The 17,861-nt window shown below is 33.3% G+C and overlaps 1 protein-coding gene across 2 annotated transcripts in view; it reads right to left on the reverse strand.

Annotated features, from left to right (window-relative positions):
- Positions 1-5,702, reverse strand: part of hmga1a (high mobility group AT-hook 1a) — a 10,514-nt gene extending 4,812 nt beyond the window's left edge. The window contains exons 1-4 of one of the 2 annotated variants that reach the window (XM_067446958.1): positions 5,546-5,702; positions 4,546-4,652; positions 2,985-3,077; positions 1,095-1,154 (exon numbers count right to left, since the gene is read on the reverse strand). In XM_067446958.1, coding sequence (XP_067303059.1) covers positions 1,095-1,154; positions 2,985-3,077; positions 4,546-4,635 — 243 coding nt within the window. In that variant the 5' untranslated portion in view covers positions 4,636-4,652; positions 5,546-5,702. Of the gene's footprint in view, positions 1-1,094; positions 1,155-2,984; positions 3,078-4,545; positions 4,653-4,930; positions 5,115-5,545 lie in introns of those variants that run through there. The other variant, XM_067446959.1, reaches the window with a different exon arrangement.
- Positions 5,703-17,861: the final 12,159 nt, after the last annotated feature.

Below are 17,861 nucleotides of genomic sequence, written 5' to 3' on the forward strand. Positions count from 1 at the left end.
ATACTCCATGTGACTCAACCTTGTTATGAATGTTATGAAGCCAGGAGAATACTTTAGTGTGCAGAAACAAACAAAAATAACGACTTTATTCAGCAATTTCTTCTCATCTGTCCGCCTCTTACAATGTTGGCGTAATAAATACAGTGCAGCGCCTCAGTTATGCCAGAACGCCGGCTTACCATTGGCCGACGCTGGTCACATGATCACCGCAACGCATGAGTTTTATTTACAACATAAACTGTGTAGGAGACTGACAGATGAGAAGAAATTATTGAATAAAGTCGTTATTTTTGTTTGTTTTTTGCACACTAAAGTATCCTCGTCACTTCGTAACATTAAGGTCGAATCACATGGACTATTTTAACGATGCCTTTACTGGACCTTAAAGTGTTAATTAAACTGCTGTCTATGGAGGGTCCGAGAGCTCTCACATCTCATCAGAAATATCTTCATTTGTGTCTGAAGTTGAACCAAGGTCTTACAGGTTTGGTACGACATGAGGGCCGAGGAATTAATGGCAAGTTTCATTTTTGGGGGAGCGAACCTTTTAATCTTAACCATAACAAAGAGGTTTCAACATTTTTAAAAATCAAAGCAGAGCTTCTCATGTTCAAAGTTGGAGTGACTGAGTAAAGGAAAGGCTTTTTTTTAAAACACACACACGCTGCAACAACTAGTAGTGTGACTCAAAGCCTGGGGTTTCTGTGACTCAACTCGCTGGATTCCTGCACATGTTTGAATGAGGAAAACCGAACGGCAGTGCCAGAGCCGTGCCTCATACGAGAGGAATGCAGCACAAAGACTCAGGGGTAATGACTACACCGTGAGCTGTCGAGGAAATGGAGGGCGGCACTGCTTTATTAAAGGGCAAAATAAAAAGGTTTCAAGATATTTGATCTGTTCTTATAAACAAGACCTACAGGAGAAATAGAGGGGTGAGAAAGAACTGCAAAAATCTCTCTCGTGAGAAGCAGCCAAATATTTGTATTGTTGCCCATGGCAACTTCTCCCCACACAAACACTCGGTTAGTCGTGCGGTTTGCGCACAGAAACTCGTAAATGCACAACACACAGAGCACAAATGGGAAACTTACGGCTTTCTTGGGTCGTCCACGGCGTTTTGTCCCTGCAGGTGCCGAAGCCGTTGCTGCTTTCTGAAAGAGAAGGAGAGGATAAGCAAGGTGCTACACACAGATGCACAGTAGAGGGCAGTGTTGAGCTTGTGTTGGCAGGTGGCCCGGGGCAGCGGGTTCATTGGCTATTATATTGGAAACGGACATGGACAGCACGCAGTGCACTTCAGTTCGTCAGCCACCTGGTCCAGAGCTGAGAGACAGCTGGTAAAAGTGGGTGAGAGAAACGGCAACATGCGCACGCACACACACACAAAAGGACATGGCGGTGTGCTTATTGGGGGAGGGGATGGTGGGACAGCTGTTGTCATGACAATAGATGGGGGGGGGGGTGTCATCTCAGAGACGAATCTCCTGCACCTGCACCGCACAGCATATGCTACGCCACAGGAAGCTAGCAGGAAGTCAAGCGAGTCAACCGGAATTGAGCAACCGGTTTGGTCTGCAGGTTCGAAAACAAGCCTGTTGTTTTGATCGCGCAACTCGAAAAGGCACGGAGGAATTGACTGGAAACGAGAATGTTTACATAAATAAAAGTTTCCAAATAAGAGAGTTCGCTATAAAACAGACCTGACCCTGGAGCTCAACACATCTCACGGGTATATTCAAAATCATCCATTTTCCCTTTTATGGCAAGAAATCATTAGGATATTAAAGTGAAGATCATGTTCCATGAAGATATTTAGAAAATGTCCTACCGTAAATATATCAATTGTATTATTAGTAGTAATATGCATTGCTAAGGGCTTCATGTGGACGACTTAACAGGCGATTCTCAATTTAGATATTTTTTTGCACCCTCAGAATCCAGGGGTCCATTTGCACAAAACTAGGATAAGGGAATAAGCCGGGATATCTCAGGGATCCTGCCTTAATTCATCCAATAATATAGTTATTTTTCATTATGTTATTATTCTTGGTGTGAGTGTGCCTTTAGGATACATTTACACGACAGCGGTGCACTAAATTTTGCTTATAGAGATGACAATATTTCATTTGTATTATTAGTTGTAATATGCATTGCTACGGACTTCATGTGGACGACTTTAAAGGCGATTCAATTTAGATATTTTTGCAGCCCCAGATTCCAGATTTTTAATATTTCCAAATATTGCCCTATCCTAACAAACCATAGTAGGGCTGTGCGATACTGAAGAAAAATGCAATACGCAATATCTTGTTAAATAATGCGATATTCGATACGATATTGCAATTAGTGTGTAAAATCTATTTCGATTAGATTAAAACAATTAGTTAAAAACTGAGACTGAAACCATGTGTGTCACAGTCTTCCAGGGAAAAAGAAAGCATACAACTCCTGAAAGCAACCAGCAGGGTTTTAGCAAACATTTGTGTCACAAATCATTAAAATGTGTGTCAGACTGCAAGTTATCTTTTTTCGCAAATTTTTGCGTTTAATAACTATTTTTAACGTTTTCTTCCTGGGAAACGAAAGCGTCGCTACAACTTCTACAACAGAAAGTGACCAGCGGTGTTTTAGCAAACATTTGAGTCACATTGAGACTGCAAATTATTGTTTTTCACAAATTATTGCATTTAATAACGTTTTAATATCAAGCAAGTCACATAAGTAGCAGTCGTGTGCCCAATGTGTGACCTTAAACTTACTCTTTTCACAATATTGAAGTAGCCTATTAAAATCACTCAGATATTGCGTGCCGTTGCGATATGTACATTTGCGATATTTCGATAATTTCAATACATTGCACAGCCCTAAAACCATACATCTCACATCAGCTTATGCATTCAGCTTTCATATGAAGCATCTCAATTTATAATAAATAAGACTTGACACTTGAGTGGTTGTGTGGTCCAGGCAGATGTACTCACTTTGCTCCGAGAGGTCATGGAGCTGGGCTTGTTTTTGCTGCCCTTTGGTCTTCCTCTGGGTCTCTTCGGTGTAGGTGATCCACTCGGCTCCTGCTGCAAGAAGATTGAAACGGGGTGAATAACCAGATTATATAAAACACACACACACACAAACAAGTCACCATACATACACTGGTGGAGGGCTTCTAAAGCATGTGCTGTTCATAGGGAACACAACTGGCTGCTACTTTAAGACCAACAGGTGGCATGCAGTCATTGGTCGCCAAAAGGGAATCAAATGCACTGGACCACCATCGTGCCAAACTATCAGAATTAAACCAGTTAAATGTGCAACGCATGCATCTGGGATGGTGAGCCAACGGAGTACACTTCATGTGACCCTGGAGCACTAAACCAGTCATAGGTCTCACGGGTATATTTGTGGCAATAATAATACACTGTATGGGTCAAAATAATCAATGTTATGCCAAAATTCATTAGGATTTTAAGATCATGTTCCATGAAGATATTGTAAATGTATTATTAGGTAGGTAATATGCTAATTAATGCATTGCTATGGGACAACTTTAAAGGCAATATTTAGATTTTTTATTAGTATACTTCAATATTTCCTAATATTGCCATATTCTAACTAACCACACATCAATGAAAAGCTCATTTATTAGCATTTATATTAAATGTGACGCTTATAAAAAAACAAGGGGGTACATTTATAGTTGCTATTGACCAGTTTTACGACTACACAATAGCAAGCCATGCCTGTAAAACAAGGCACTTCTGGATGAAAACAGCATTTGCTGTGCAGTTTTTAGTGCATGTTCAAAGTAATAACACGGCTGGAATAACAAAATTAATCTCTTCTGATACGTTGCATAACATTCCCTCACTGATTTCAGAAATTAAGCTTGAACACCTACAAAAATAAATTAATTGAGTTATTGCTTTCAGCACAATGTTCTGCAATTAAACAGACATATGACTGTCCAAATCAGCACGAACGACTAGCATTGTTACAAAAAGTACAACGTGCAAGAAGTGGTTTAGTAAAAAGCTTGTAAAAAACACCTAAGATAATGGTGGATAAGTAATTTATCTTGTATGATGGTGGCCATGGATTACTACTCAAGGGCTCTGATTACATGGGTGAGTAATAGAAACTTTAAACCCAATGCACTTTTGAGGTCCTATGAGTGACAGGAGGAAGAGCCAATCAGACGCTGGTATTTCCCAACAGCCAATCAGCGCGCAGCTGAAACAGTAAGTGGGTTACTGCTGGTTTAACGGGATCATGTTACAGGCCTTGGTTGTCCTGCCACTACAAATGACCACTGCACATGTTAAGCGTGTGCAATTGGGTTCAAGATGCACCGAAACAAAGAACCTGGTGTTTTAAGTGCTATGCTAGATAAAGTATCAGGTTAAAAAAAAAACAGGCATAAAAAGTATACACAACCCACGTTCTTGCATCATTTCAACCTAAAACACACACCAACGGCAGAGTTTCCATCTCTCCAATATGAGCAATATCATCCCCAAACGCCCCTTTCAGTCACCGCAATACCTGTGGGTGTTTTCGTGGTCTTCCACGTCCTCTTTTCTCTGCTCCATCTTTCTCTTTAGGAGCCACCGTGTCCTTGCCGGAATCACTCATTTCGTCTCACTGCAAAACTGCACGGAAAGAGAGTCAGCACAAATCAAACACGACCACTGGCGATGCAACGAACACTTTTAAACATATTACGCTAACAAATATTAGACACTAAAAAGTGGCGCATAAATTAACTTTACAGTGCGTTTAATGAAACCGTGCGGAACGACCGGCTTCTCGTTTGTTTACAACACGCGCTAGGCCTGAGCTCGCGCGCGTTCAATCCCCGCACAAGGTCGGTTACGAGCAGCGATAAATAAATCACGACGTGTCCGCGTAAACCGTCGGACTTTAATACCTTCAAACGGCAGAAGTGAAATTCTTCGGATGCTCGCAGTGCTGCGGCGGAGCTTTAAAACGGAAAGCTAAAAGGCGAACGGCGGTTTCTACGGATACCCCGCAGTTCCAGTGCAAACCGGAACACGAACACAGCGCGAGATTCGCGCCCTTTTAAATCCCCGTGCGCGTGAACACACGATTCCGTTGTTTACACCGCGAAGAGCTTTAAATCGACGAAAATTGTGCGAACTGTAAATAAAAACGAATTAAAACGCCAGAGCTTTGTGTAAAACATTGTTTTTAGAACAAACAGTTCAGCCCTTTGTTTAAAAAAAATCCCAAAACAAACAAAATCCCATTAAAAAAAATATTGCACTATTCCCTGTCTATATAAAAGGTCCTTTGAGACCGAGAGAGTGCATCTACTTATTCTCTTAAGCAATAAAACACGACGGGAAAAAAAACGCGCCACGCGAGCCCGCCAATCTGTTTAACGTTAGTGTTTGTTAATCCCTCTCAAACGCCGCCGTTAAAGCGCACCACTTCTTCCTGTTATTGTTTTCTTATTTCTGTTTTGCAAAGAGAAAGTCACACTAAAGATAGCGTTAGAATGAATGAGATATTTAAAACGTACCTTTTTAAAAATGAGCGGTCGGGACGAAGTCCAAAGCGTGTAAACCAGCGCGGTCTGCGAGCTGCGGATGAATGAACGACAACAATCGCCTTCGGGAGTTTCAGGGGCATTTCACGGGGTCTTCCACACGGGAAATACACCAGCGGGGGCGGGGACAGCGCGGAGGACGTGCGTTTGAATTTCTCACTAACCAATCAGATGCACTGCCCCAAAGCGCTCAACCAATCACGACTTCCAGACACCACCAAACCTAGAGATTGATTCTTGGCCAACCGTTTGTGTTTGTAATGTTGTTACAGGTTTTTGTTGTTATCGAGGGTTTTTTTTATTTTTAAAGAAGGCGTTTAAATGTTTTTTTTTTACCTTTTCGTACAGTTTTAGGATATTTAACACACTTACTGGTGAAGATTTGCTTAGAGTTTAAAATCATTTTAGTTTTCGAGATCTTTAAATGGAAAAAAGAGTTTTGTAAAAGAAAATCTACTAAAATATGTTTAAGTTTATATTTATGTATGCCTTACTGTACATAAATATATATAGTACCGGTCAAAAGTTGGAAAACATTACTATTTTTTATGTTTTTTTGAAAGGTGTGCTTTATTTGATAAAAAATACAGAATTATTGTTATTATTTTTAATATTGTGAAATATATTACTACAATTTAAAATAATGCTTTTTCTAATATACTTTAAAATATATTTTACAGTCTTCAGTGTCACATCAGTGACACAGTGTTCAGAAATCATTACTGTTTTTAGCACAATTTTAGGTTATTTTACAAAAATACTCACACTGGGTCAAGACTTTTAGATTTTGAAAATATTTTTGAGACCTTTGAATGATAAAAAGTTGTGTAGGCTACAAGAAAATGGTTTTCTATTTAAACATCTACTTTTAAACATATTTTACAGTCTCCATAAATTATTCATGATCGTTTATTATCAATGTAGAAAACAGTTGTGCTGCTTATTTTTATTTATTTCTTCTTCTTTTTTTTACCTGTGACACTTTTTTCAGGATTCTTTGATTAATAAAACTTTAAACAAAATTGAATTTATTTCAAATAGAAACCATTTGTTAGAAAATGAGAAAAGTACTCAAATGAAATCAGTTAGCCTACATTGATTTTATTGAAAGAGTTATACTTTTTGCTTTTAGGGTAACTTCAAATCTGTAACCTACATCTCCAACACTTTACATAATACATTTACTATTACACGTCCAAATCCTCATATCAGAGTGATTTCTGAAGGATCATGTGAAGACTGGAGTAATGATGACACATTCAGCTTTGATCTCAGGAATAAATCACATTTTGAAGTATATTAAAATAGAAAACCATTATTTTAAATTGTAATAATACTATATAATATAGTATAGTATAGTATAATAACAGTTTTGATGAGCACAAGAGGTTTCTTTTGGCTGTATATGAAACATATATTATCTACGTATATATATATATATATATATAGAGAGAGAGAGAGAGAGAGAGAGAGAGAGAGAGAGAGAGAGAGAGAGAGAGAGAGAGAGAGAGAGAGAGAGAGAGAGAGAGTTTCAACACTGAGGTGCGTGGGAAGTCATTTAAAATCATATGAATGCTTGAACGAAAGGCCTTGAACTTCATTGTTTAATGAATCGTCTTTCAATTTATCGGCTTTCAACTAACTTATCAACTGTAAACTGTAAATTATTATTATGGCTAATTATGTGTGTGTGTGTGTGTGAGAGAGAGAGAGAGAGAGAGAGAGAGAGAGAGAGAGAGAGAGAGAGAGAGAGAGAGAGAGAGAGAGAGAGAGTGTGTGTGTGTGTCCTGGTAAATCCTAAATTAGACAAAAATGTCATCACAAAGATGGCATTATCTGACATCCTTGTCCTTTTTGGGACATTTTGAAAAATGTATATATGCAGAAAATTTTGTGTAAATGGGAGGTTTACTGGGGGAGATAATACACAGTTTACACTTTGAACAGTATGTTATGACTATGAAAAGTCCCCTTAAAAATTGACAACTGGACCTGTATATGTGTGTGTGTGTGTGTGTGTGTGTGTGTGTGTGTGTGTGTGGGCATGTTTCCTGTGATGGGTAGGTTTAGTGGCAGGGGCTGTGTGTGTGTGTGTGTGTGTGTGTGTGTGTGTGTGTGTGTGTGTGTGTGTGTGTGTGTGTGTGTGTGTGTGTGTGTGTGTGTGTGTGTGTATTTAAAACTACATTGGTGAATAAATTAGTACAGGATTTACATTTTTGCGTGAACTATAGTGCATTCATCCCTTTAATTCTAAGAAATTGTGAACATGTGAAGTCATTTATGTTCATTGGTGAGAATTAGTGAGAACATGACAAATATATTCATCATGAAGACCAACATTACTCACATATAGTAAAATGATGCACTTTAGTCAAACAGAACATGAGTTAAACGCATGCGCATTTATTGCCATCCACTGACACAACGCAGAGCATCTCTGAATGTCCCGGGACACAACGCCAGTGTCCATCCGCATCTTCATCCCTCAAATAACAGAAGATTTGTCTTAAAGAAGTGCTGCATCCCATCACAGATCACACACCATGTTCCTCACAAAACTGATGTTATATCTGGTCTCAACAGCATTACTAGCTACAGCATTAATCATATATTTAAAGAGAAGCCTTAAAGAGATAAAGTGACTTGTGAAAGGCTTGTCTTTTCCTGTTGAAGGCTGTAGGCTAAAATGTCTAAGATTTACAAGACAAAGCGAGGTGTGATGCTGTGGCTATCGGCACCCCTGCTCTGGTCAATACGCATATTGTGTTGCAAATACGGGGAACATTTAGCACAGCTGGCACATCTTACTTACCTGTGTTTTCACAATGGGCCATTTGGTCTACTGAGACATCTTTTAAATGCTAACTCATGCCACTTATATAGCATGCAAATAACATGACTAATTCCCCCATTCTTGCTGTTTACAGACGAGGCATTGTGAGTCAGAGTGTATTCACTAATCAAATTATAGGCTATATTTTTCAGTATGAACGGAGCCGGTTTGGGAATGTCTTGATGACAAACAGGCAAAACATTTACGCTGTTTGCCATGAACTTCCTGTCTAATTGAATATAAACTTTTTTGAGGCTGTTTTTTTATTGGCACTGAGGCTGTTTTTTTTCTTCTTATAAGTATTTGTCATGTACACACCCCGGGCGATGGGCAGAGGAAGAAGTATGAATGAACAGCTGTAATGCTTTTTTCTGCTCAGCATGTGCTCTGCTGGCACTACTCCCTTATTTTCTCCATGCACTTCCTTCTTTTTCTGGCCGTGTCCACGCCCCACTCATCCACACGTGTGGTCATTTCATGTTCAATATTCACACTCTTGCGTTGGGTTTCAATGTGTAACACTTCTAAATATATTCTCTCTGTCTCTGCACTAAATTAATGAAACGTACATGCAAGAAAAAAAGGCCTATATTTAACAAATATATTTAAAAAGAAAGTCTTCCGGTGCACAGAATGAGGAGGAGACAGACCACAAATAGAAAAAGATTTATGGGACAAATCTGTTTCCACATTTGGTTGCTGATCTGAAATATGTAATTGTAAACGTAAACGCAGTATATATATATATATATATATATATATATATATATATATATATATATATATATATATATATATATATATATAAACACACACACACACACACACACACACATATACATATATGTATATATATACACACATAAAAGAAATACACAAAGAATATTTTGGATCTGTTAAAAAAAAAAAAAAAAATTGGAAAAGAGTCTTCTATTCAACAGTTCTCCTACACTTTAAAGCTATAAAAGATTATTATACAAACACTGATCCCCACACATATTAAAAAAAAAAAAAAAAAAGATAATTGGGAATACACTTACTAAATGAGTAAAGGAGAACTGTAATGTATGGCGGAATAGCACTTCTGAGAGTACTTCGAGTCGGTGCAGTAAAAAGTCCCGCCTGATAAATCCTCCCTTACATCTCCGTCCTCCCTCTCTCATTTCTGTCAACAGGGGGGATTCTGTTGCCAATCTTGTTACTTACCTGTAAATTAAAGAATTGAGAGATATAAAGTCAGAACTGTGTGATATAAAGTCTGAATTGTGTGATATAAAGTCAGAATTGTGTGATATAAAGTCAGAATCGTGTGATATAAAGTCAGAAATGTGTGATATAAAGTCTGAATTGTGTGATATAAAGTCAGAATTGTGTGATATAAAGTCAGAATCGTGTGATATAAAGTCTGAATTGTGAGATATAAAGTCAGAATTGTGTGATATAAAGTCAGAATTGTGTGATATAAAGTCAGAATTGTGTGATATAAAGTCAGAATTGCGAGATAAAAAGTCTGAATTGCGAGATATAAAGTCTGAATTGTGTGATATAAAGTCTGAATTGCGTGATATAAAGTCAGAATTGTGAGATATAAAGTCTGAATTGTGAGATATAAAGTCAGAATCGTGTGATATAAAGGCAGAATTGTGTGATATAAAGTCAGAATTGCGAGATAAAAAGTCTGAATTGCGTGATATAAAGTCAGAATTGTCGGATATAAAGTCAGAATTGTGAGACATAAAGTCTGAAATGCGTGATATAAAGTCTGAATTGTGAGATATAAAGTCTGAATTGTGAGATATAAAGTCTGAATTGTGAGATATAAAGTCAGAATTGTTAGATATAAAGTTAGAATTGTGAGATATAAAGTCAGAATTGTGAGATATAAAGTCTGAATTGTGAGATATAAAGTCAGAACTGTTAGATATAAAGTTAGAATTGTGAGATATAAAGTCAGAATTGTGAGATATAAAGTCAGAATTGTTAGATATAAAGTTAGAATTGTGAGATATAAAGTCAGAATTGTTAGATATAAAGTTAGAATTGTGAGATATAAAGTCAGAACTGTTAGATATAAAGTTAGAATTGTGAGATATAAAGTCAGAATTGTTAGATATAAAGTTAGAATTGTGAGATATAAAGTCAGAATTGTGAGATATAAAGTCAGAATTGTTAGATATAAAGTCAGAATTATGAGATATAAAGTCAGAATTGTTAGATATAAAGTCTGAATTGTGAGATATAAAGTCAGAATTGTTAGATATAAAGTTAGAATTGTGAGATATAAAGTCAGAATTGTGTGATATAAAGTCAGAATTGTTAAATATAAAGTCAGAATTGTGTGATATAAAGTCAGAATTGTGTGATATAAAGTCAGAATTGTGTGATATAAAGTCAGAATTGTGAGATATAAAGTCAGAATTGTGAGATATTAAGTCTGAATTGTGAGATATAAAGTCTGAATTGTGAGATATAAAGTCAGAATTGTGTGATATAAAGTCAGAATTGTGAGATATAAAGTCTGAATTGTGAGATATAAAGTCAGAATTGTGAGATATAAAGTCAGAATTGTGTGATATAAAGTCAGAATTGTGAGATATAAAGTCAGAATTGTGTGATATAAAGTCAGAATTGTGAGATATAAAGTCAGAATTGTGAGATATTAAGTCTGAATTGTGAGATATAAAGTCTGAATTGTGAGATATAAAGTCAGAATTGTGAGATATAAAGTCAGAATTGTGTGATATAAAGTCAGAATTGTGAGATATAAAGTCAGAATTGTGAGATATAATGTCAGAATTGTGTGATATAAAGTCAGAATTGTGAGATGTAAAGTCAGAATTGTGTGATATAAAGTCTGAATTGTGAGATATAAAGTCAGAATTATGAGATATAAAGTCAGAATTGTGTGATATAAAGTCAGTATTATGAGATATAAAGTCAGAATTGTTAGATATAAAGTCAGAATTGTGTGATATAAAGTCAGAATTGTTAGATATAAAGTCAGAATTGTGAGATATTAAGTCTGAATTGTGAGATATAAAGTCTGAATTGTGAGATATAAAGTCAGAATTATGAGATATAAAGTCAGAATTGTGTGATATAAAGTCAGTATTATGAGATATAAAGTCAGAATTATGAGATATAAAGTCAGAATTGTTAGATATAAAGTCAGAATTGTGTGATATTAAGTCAGAATTGTGAGATATAAAGTCTGAATTGTGAGATATAAAGTCAGAATTGTGAGATATAAAGTCAGAATTGTGTGATATAAAGTCTGAATTGTGAGATATAAAGTCTGAATTGTGAGATATAAAGTCAGAATTGTGAGATATAAAGTCTGAATTGTGAGATATAAAGTCTGAATTGTGAGATATAAAGTCAGAATTATGAGATATAAAGTCTGAATTGTTAGATATAAAGTCAGAATTGTGTGATATTAAGTCTGAATTGTGAGATATAAAGTCTGAATTGTGAGATATAAAGTCAGAATTGTGAGATATAAAGTCAGAATTGTGTGATATAAAGTCTGAATTGTGTGATATTAAGTCTGAATTGTGAGATATAAAGTCAGAATTGTGTGATATAAAGTCTGAATTGTGTGATATTAAGTCTGAATTGTGAGATATAAAGTCAGAATTGTGAGATATAAAGTCTGAATTGTGAGATATTAAGTCAGAATTGTGTGATATTAATTCAGAATTGTGAGATATAAAGTCAGAATTGTGAGATATAAAATCAGAATTGTTTGATATAAAGTCAGAATTGTGAGATATAAAGTCAGAATTGTTAGATATAAAGTCAGAATTGTTAGATATAAAGTCAGAATTGTTAGATATAAAGTCAGAATTGTGAGATATAAAGTCAGAATTGTGAGATATTAAGTCTGAATTGTGAGATATAAAGTCAGAATTGTGAGATATAAAGTCAGAATTGTGAGATATAAAATCAGAATTGTGAGATATAAAGTCAGAATTGTGAGATATAAAGTCAGAATTGTGTGATATAAAGTCTGAATTGTGAGATATAAAGTCTGAATTGTGAGATATAAAGTCAGAATTATGAGATATAAAGTCAGAATTGTGTGATATAAAGTCAGTATTATGAGATATAAAGTCAGAATTGTTAGATATAAAGTCAGAATTGTGTGATATTAAGTCAGAATTGTGAGATATAAAGTCAGAATTGTGAGATATTAAGTCTGAATTGTTAGATATAAAGTCTGAATTGTGAGATATAAAGTCAGAATTGTGAGATATAAAGTCTGAATTGTGTGATATTAAGTCTGAATTGTGAGATATAAAGTCAGAATTGTGTGATATAAAGTCAGAATTGTTAGATATAATGTCAGAATTGTGTGATATTAATTCAGAATTGTGAGATATAAAGTCAGAATTGTGAGATATAAAATCAGAATTGTGTGATATAAAGTCAGAATTGTGTGATATAAAGTCAGAATTGTGAGATATAAAGTCAGAATTGTGAGATATAAAGTCATAATTGTGTGATATAAAATCAGAATTGTGTGATATAAAGTCAGAATTGTGTGATATAAAGTCAGAATTGTGTGATATAAAGTCAGAATTGTGAGATATAAAGTCAGAATTGTTAGATATAATGTCAGAATTGTGTGATATTAATTCAGAATTGTGAGATATAAAGTCAGAATTGTGAGATATAAAATCAGAATTGTGTGATATAAAGTCAGAATTGTTAGATATAAAGTCAGAATTGTTAGATATAAAGTCAGAATTGTTAGATATAACGTCAGAATTGTGAGATATAAAGTCAGAATTGTGAGATATAAAGTCAGAATTGTGAGATATTAAGTCTGAATTGTGAGATATAAAGTCAGAATTGTGAGATATAAAGTCAGAATTGTGAGATATAAAATCAGAATTGTGTGATATAAAGTCAGAATTGTGAGATATAAAGTCAGAATTGTTAGATATAAAGTCAGAATTGTTAGATATAAAGTCAGAATTGTTAGATATAATGTCAGAATTGTGAGATATTAAGTCTGAATTGTGAGATATAAAGTCAGAATTGTGAGATATAAAGTCTGAATTGTGTGATATAAAGTCAGAATTATGAGATATAAAGTCAGAATTGTGTGATAAAAAGTCAGTATTATGAGATATAAAGTCAGAATTGTTAGATATAAAGTCAGAATTGTGAGATATTAAGTCTGAATTGTGAGATATAAAGTCAGAATTGTGAGATATAAAGTCAGATTTGTGAGATATAAAATCAGAATTGTGTGATATAAAGTCAGAATTGTTAGATATAAAGTCAGAATTGTTAGATATATAGTCAGAATTGTTAGATATAAAGTCAGAATTGTGAGATATTAAGTCTGAATTGTGAGATATTAAGTCTGAATTGTGAGATATAAAGTCAGAATTATGAGATATAAAGTCAGAATTGTGTGATATAAAGTCAGTATTATGAGATATAAAGTCAGAATTGTTAGATATAAAGTCAGAATTGTGTGATATTAAGTCAGAATTGTGAGATATAAAGTCAGAATTGTGAGATATTAAGTCTGAATTGTGAGATATTAAGTCTGAATTGTGTGATATAAAGTCAGAATTGTTAGATATAATGTCAGAATTGTGTGATATTAATTCAGAATTGTGAGATATAAAGTCAGAATTGTGAGATATAAAATCAGAATTGTGATATAAAGTCAGAATTGTGAGATATAAAGTCAGAATTGTTAGATATAAAGTCAGAATTGTTAGATATAAAGTCTGAATTGTTAGATATAAAGTCAGAATTGTGAGATATAAAGTCAGAATTGTGAGATATTAAGTCTGAATTGTGAGATATAAAGTCAGAATTGTGAGATATAAAGTCAGAATTGTGAGATATAAAATCAGAATTGTGTGATATAAAGTCAGAATTGTGAGATATAAAGTCAGAATTGTTAGATATAAAGTCAGAATTGTTAGATATAAAGTCAGAATTGTTAGATATAAAGTCAGAATTGTGAGATATTAAGTCTGAATTGTGAGATATAAAGTCAGAATTGTGAGATATAAAGTCTGAATTGTGTGATATAAAGTCAGAATTATGAGATATAAAGTCAGAATTGTGTGATAAAAAGTCAGTATTATGAGATATAAAGTAAGAATTGTTAGATATAAAGTCAGAATTGTGAGATATTAAGTCTGAATTGTGAGATATAAAGTCAGAATTGTGAGATATAAAGTCAGAATTGTGAGATATAAAATCAGAATTGTGTGATATAAAGTCAGAATTGTTAGATATAAAGTCAGAATTGTTAGATATAAAGTCAGAATTGTGAGATATTAAGTCTGAATTGTGAGATATTAAGTCTGAATTGTGAGATATAAAGTCTGAATTGTGAGATATAAAGTCAGAATTGTGTGATATAAAGTCAGAATTGTGAGATATAAAGTCTGAATTGTGAGATATAAAGTCAGAATTGTGAGATATAAAGTCAGAATTGTGTGATATAAAGTCAGAATTGTGAGATATAAAGTCAGAATTGTGTGATATAAAGTCAGAATTGTGAGATATAAAGTCAGAATTGTGAGATATTAAGTCTGAATTGTGAGATATAAAGTCTGAATTGTGAGATATAAAGTCAGAATTGTGAGATATAAAGTCAGAATTGTGTGATATAAAGTCAGAATTGTGAGATATAAAGTCAGAATTGTGAGATATAATGTCAGAATTGTGTGATATAAAGTCAGAATTGTGAGATGTAAAGTCAGAATTGTGTGATATAAAGTCTGAATTGTGAGATATAAAGTCAGAATTATGAGATATAAAGTCAGAATTGTGTGATATAAAGTCAGTATTATGAGATATAAAGTCAGAATTGTTAGATATAAAGTCAGAATTGTGTGATATAAAGTCAGAATTGTTAGATATAAAGTCAGAATTGTGAGATATTAAGTCTGAATTGTGAGATATAAAGTCTGAATTGTGAGATATAAAGTCAGAATTATGAGATATAAAGTCAGAATTGTGTGATATGAAGTCAGTATTATGAGATATAAAGTCAGAATTATGAGATATAAAGTCAGAATTGTTAGATATAAAGTCAGAATTGTGTGATATTAAGTCAGAATTGTGAGATATAAAGTCTGAATTGTGAGATATAAAGTCAGAATTGTGAGATATAAAGTCAGAATTGTGTGATATAAAGTCTGAATTGTGAGATATAAAGTCTGAATTGTGAGATATAAAGTCAGAATTGTGAGATATAAAGTCTGAATTGTGAGATATAAAGTCTGAATTGTGAGATATAAAGTCAGAATTATGAGATATAAAGTCAGAATTGTTAGATATAAAGTCAGAATTGTGTGATATAAAGTCAGAATTGTGAGATATAAAGTCTGAATTGTGAGATATAAAGTCAGAATTGTGAGATATAAAGTCAGAATTGTGTGATATAAAGTCTGAATTGTGTGATATTAAGTCTGAATTGTGAGATATAAAGTCAGAATTGTGTGATATAAAGTCTGAATTGTGTGATATTAAGTCTGAATTGTGAGATATAAAGTCAGAATTGTGAGATATAAAGTCTGAATTGTGAGATATTAAGTCAGAATTGTGTGATATTAATTCAGAATTGTGAGATATAAAGTCAGAATTGTGAGATATAAAATCAGAATTGTGTGATATAAAGTCAGAATTGTGAGATATAAAGTCAGAATTGTTAGATATAAAGTCAGAATTGTTAGATATAAAGTCAGAATTGTTAGATATAAAGTCAGAATTGTGAGATATAAAGTCAGAATTGTGAGATATTAAGTCTGAATTGTGAGATATAAAGTCAGAATTGTGAGATATAAAGTCAGAATTGTGAGATATAAAATCAGAATTGTGAGATATAAAGTCAGAATTGTGAGATATAAAGTCAGAATTGTGTGATATAAAGTCTGAATTGTGAGATATAAAGTCTGAATTGTGAGATATAAAGTCAGAATTATGAGATATAAAGTCAGAATTGTGTGATATAAAGTCAGTATTATGAGATATAAAGTCAGAATTGTTAGATATAAAGTCAGAATTGTGAGATATAAAGTCATAATTGTGTGATATAAAATCAGAATTGTGTGATATAAAGTCAGAATTGTGAGATATAAAGTCAATATTGTGTGATATAAAATCAGAATTGTGTGATATAAAGTCAGAATTGTGTGATATAAAGTCAGAATTGTGTGATATAAAGTCAGAATTGTGAGATATAAAGTCAGAATTGTTAGATATAATGTCAGAATTGTGTGATATTAATTCAGAATTGTGAGATATAAAGTCAGAATTGTGAGATATAAAATCAGAATTGTGTGATATAAAGTCAGAATTGTTAGATATAAAGTCAGAATTGTTAGATATAAAGTCAGAATTGTTAGATATAACGTCAGAATTGTGAGATATAAAGTCAGAATTGTGAGATATAAAGTCAGAATTGTGAGATATTAAGTCTGAATTGTGAGATATAAAGTCAGAATTGTGAGATATAAAGTCAGAATTGTGAGATATAAAATCAGAATTGTGTGATATAAAGTCAGAATTGTGAGATATAAAGTCAGAATTGTTAGATATAAAGTCAGAATTGTTAGATATAAAGTCAGAATTGTTAGATATAATGTCAGAATTGTGAGATATTAAGTCTGAATTGTGAGATATAAAGTCAGAATTGTGAGATATAAAGTCTGAATTGTGTGATATAAAGTCAGAATTATGAGATATAAAGTCAGAATTGTGTGATAAAAAGTCAGTATTATGAGATATAAAGTCAGAATTGTTAGATATAAAGTCAGAATTGTGAGATATTAAGTCTGAATTGTGAGATATAAAGTCAGAATTGTGAGATATAAAGTCAGAATTGTGAGATATAAAATCAGAATTGTGTGATATAAAGTCAGAATTGTTAGATATAAAGTCAGAATTGTTAGATATATAGTCAGAATTGATAGATATAAAGTCAGAATTGTGAGATATTAAGTCTGAATTGTGAGATATTAAGTCTGAATTGTGAGATATAAAGTCAGAATTATGAGATATAAAGTCAGAATTGTCTGATATAAAGTCAGTATTATGAGATATAAAGTCAGAATTGTTAGATATAAAGTCAGAATTGTGTGATATTAAGTCAGAATTGTGAGATATAAAGTCAGAATTGTGAGATATTAAGTCTGAATTGTGAGATATTAAGTCTGAATTGTGTGATATAAAGTCAGAATTGTTAGATATAATGTCAGAATTGTGTGATATTAATTCAGAATTGTGAGATATAAAGTCAGAATTGTGAGATATAAAATCAGAATTGTGATATAAAGTCAGAATTGTGAGATATAAAGTCAGAATTGTTAGATATAAAGTCAGAATTGTTAGATATAAAGTCTGAATTGTTAGATATAAAGTCAGAATTGTGAGATATAAAGTCAGAATTGTGAGATATTAAGTCTGAATTGTGAG

This window comes from Pseudorasbora parva, chromosome 6 (genome assembly GCF_024679245.1).
Source record: "Pseudorasbora parva isolate DD20220531a chromosome 6, ASM2467924v1, whole genome shotgun sequence".
Classification (NCBI taxonomy): Eukaryota; Metazoa; Chordata; class Actinopteri; order Cypriniformes; family Gobionidae; genus Pseudorasbora; species Pseudorasbora parva.